General features: G+C 44.1%; 1 protein-coding gene across 1 annotated transcript; it reads right to left on the reverse strand.

The window, feature by feature from the left end:
• Nucleotides 1–731: 731 nt before the first annotated feature.
• On the reverse strand, nucleotides 732–2,509 carry LOC121757011 (allene oxide synthase 1, chloroplastic-like). Its single transcript, XM_042152470.1, has one exon. It carries the CDS (start codon nucleotides 2,449–2,451, stop codon nucleotides 892–894), a length of 1,560 nt encoding a protein of 519 aa, XP_042008404.1. The 5' UTR covers nucleotides 2,452–2,509; the 3' UTR covers nucleotides 732–891.
• Between the last annotated feature and the right edge of the window lie 1,157 nt (nucleotides 2,510–3,666).

The raw sequence follows: 3,666 nt of genomic DNA on the forward strand, positions 1-3,666 counted from the left end.
TTTCTCATCTTCTCACGCCAAAGACGTGGACTAGTATTTCTTTATAGATGTGTGCTCGAAATCATATGTGGCAATTTCACCAAAATTTCTTCATGTAGTGCACAAGAGATAATTTGATTTACTCAAACAGTGTGTGGTATTCTTGAAATACTCCTATTAGTTAATATCGTAAAAATAACTTTATTTTGGGTGAGTTGCAAAAATAAAATTCAAAATAGTTTGACTTTGATGCTGGAAAATATATTACTCGAAAAATATGGCTTTGTTTTGATACCCATAAATTCAGAAAACATATACTACTCTCTTGTCCCAACTCCCAACTCTCAAACTAAGTGTTTTAATGCACAATTAATAAAATAAAGGAGATATTAAAAGAAAAATTGATTGAATTATTCTAAATGAAGAAAGAGTCACAAATAAGAAAAAAGTTTTCCAAAATATAAAAGTGATTCAAGGGACAAATCAAAATAGAAATAATAATTATTTTTATAGGAATATCAAAACAAGTTATTTTGTTACTTAAAGTAGACATTTCATGCAATTACGAATTAAAATCAGAATCATTTTGATGCCCAAAAGAAATATATTTTCATAGTACGTATAATTTAACAAATAAATCTAAATATATAATCTGATTTATGCTTTAGGACTTTTCTGCTCCATAGTACTCCCTATATTTGCAACTTGCATCTCAACAATTTTGGTAACACTATCAACAAAAGGTCACACCATAAACTAGAAAAATATCAGTACGATTAAGAAATTACTGTATATTTTTATACAAGTGATAAGATATTCAATAAAACGAAAAGGTCACAATATACAACCCCACAAACCACCTTCACCACCACTACTCCGCCGTAGATCCAAACTGCCGACAAAATCTCCGCTTCAAAAACTCGCCCTTTTCAACGACGTCAATTTAATCGAGTTCCCCAGCGGCGACGTGGAAACCTCGATATCAAACGAATCGTAGCGGCGGAATATCTCCACCAGCAGCAACCTCGCCGCCAGCACCACAAAGTCCTTCCCGGCGCACTGCTTGTTGTTCACCGTGGCGTGCTCATTCTCCGGCCCGTTCGACCACACCACGTGCTTCAACAGCCTCTCCCCTTCCTCCCCCACGAACCGGGCCGGTACAAACTCCTCGGCCCGGTTGAATATCCGCGGGTCTTTGGTCGCGAACGGCTGGAACCCGAACAGCATCTCCCCCTCCTTGATCTCGAACGCCGCGTCGTGCGACTCGACCATGAAGTCGCGCTTCGCCTTGGCGTACTGAGACGCTACGGGTGGCTCCACCCGCAGCGCCTCGTACACCACCGACTTCATCAGCGGCATGCTCTCCATGGCCGCCATGGTGACGCCGCCGTGGGACGCGACTGCTGCACGGATCTCGCGGGCGAGATCCGTGTGCAGGCGCGTGCCGCCGCGTCCCACCCATTTGAGAATGTTCGGGAAGAGCTTCTTCATCCCCCCGAAGGAGTTGAAGCACGTGGTGTATAAGAGGTTATGGCAGGCCTCGTCCGGGGAGAGGCCGAGCTTCTCGGCCTGGCCCAGAAGCTCGGCCGAGTTGCTATAGAAGAATTCATAAAGCCTATCGTAATCCTTCTTTATCAAAAAAGGCGGCAGCATGAAATTATGCAGAAGCCCATCTTCAATGGGCCTTGGCAGGCTCAGAGTCAACAGCGGATGCAGCTGAAACAGAACCCATTTCGTGATGAGTTTCGGCCCGTCCGGCCCGAGCTTCGTCTCGATCGGGTCAACCCCGAAGAACGATCTGGCCAGGAAATTGAACGCGGCCTGATCGCTCGGGGGGCCGAAGTCGGCTTTCCCTTTGGAAGCCAACTCTTTCTCCAAATTCTCAAACATCTCTGAGTAAGTATGGTGGAACTCCGGCATGACGCGGTCGCGGCGATAAGAGAGCATGATGAACATGAGTTTTTTGAGCTTGGCGTGGTTAGGCTCGGAGGGGTCTAAAAAGGAGAGGGTGCGGTAGCCGCCGGTGAGGTCGACGGAGGGCATGTAGGTGCCGGTGAAGAGGTCCTTCTTCTCGACTTTATCGGTGTTGAAGAGAGCGGGAAAGCTCTTGCCGTCGAGCAAAACGACGACGTTGGGGTTGAGGGAGATGAAGGGGCCGGGCGGCATGTTGGCTCGGAACACGGTGGATTGGTATTTCTTGATCCTCGACTTGAAGAATTCGTCGCGGCCTTGGTTGTAGAAGAAGTCTTCTCGATCCTTCCACGGCCCGATCAAGGGAAGCCCGTAGTCTCCTGGGATTTTCCGGATTGGGAGGGTGGAGGGTTTCGGTGGTGGTGGCGCCGCCGTGAAGGGCGGCTGGGAAATGTAGGGTTTCTCAGAAAGGGTGGCGGTGGTGATCGGGTGAGATCTCTTGGGCTTGGAGAAAGCCGGTAGCTTTGAGGGAGAGGAGAAGAGAGAGGAGAGAGAAGCCATTGATGAGTAGATTTGAGTCTGATAATTGATTGTTGACTATTGGTGGTGGGTATAAATAGATATCGTATCATAATAATAAAATAAATAAATTTTGATGAAAGTAAGAGATGGATTATAAACATGGGTCGGAATTTATGTACTTTAATACCGGCGCCGTCCAAAAAAGGAATAGTGAGATCGAGAAAAAGTAGACTGAATTCCGGTTTCCTAGAAAGGTCACAATTTGTAGAAACATGAACGCTTGACCTTAAATAATGTTATTTGAAGCTACTTTTACATATACTGACAAATTTGGTGTTAGTTACGAAAGTTTTAAACTTGAAGTGAATTTAGATGGTAATTATGTGTACATATTAAAGAGGGAAAGTAATGTGCGTTGAACCGCTTGAATGAGTGTCAATTATCGTTGGTAGAATTGTGAAATTCAGTCCTGTTGTTAGGTTTGAATTAGGAATAAGAAAATAATAGTATTAAATACTGAATTCAAATTATACAGTGTGTAATAAATAGTCAACACAATATATGGAGTAGTATGATGGGCTGATTCTCCGTCGGCTTATTACACATGTTCTCGTCTAGAATAGTCAACACAATATATGGAGTCTGTTGGCAATTGAAACTAAAAATATAACATATAACTGTCCCACATCGGTGTCAAGAGAAAACTGAAACTAGTATATAAGTCTAATGGGCCCCTCCTCCTATCACCAATTGGTTTTAGGATGGAACCCACAGATTTCTATCATGGTATCAGAGCGGGTCGCCGACTGTGGGTCATATTTAACTGACCCAGCAGTATATCTGGGCTGAAACCGAAAAAAAATGACTGACCCAGCAGTATAACTGGGCTGAAAATTTGGGCCAAGTGGTCCCAACCGATCGAAAAAAATTGGACCGATTGTCCAATCGATTAGAAAAAAGTCCAACCCCTCCAAAGTTCACCTTGAAGGGGTTTGAGGGAGTTCACCTTGAAATGACTGACCCAGCAGTATAACTGGGCTGAAAATTTGGGCCAAGTGGTCCCAACCGATCGAAAAAAATTGGACCGATTGTCCAATCGATTAGAAAAAAGTCCAACCCCTCCAAAGTTCACCTTGAAGGGGTTTGAGGGAGTTCACCTTGAAGGGGTTTGAGGGAGGGTGTTGGCAATTGAAACTAAAAATATAACATATAACTGGGGAGGGTGTTGGCAATTGAAACTAAAAATATAACATA

The sequence above is a fragment of the Salvia splendens genome, chromosome 12 (assembly GCF_004379255.2).
Source record: "Salvia splendens isolate huo1 chromosome 12, SspV2, whole genome shotgun sequence".
NCBI classification, from domain to species: Eukaryota; Viridiplantae; Streptophyta; class Magnoliopsida; order Lamiales; family Lamiaceae; genus Salvia; species Salvia splendens.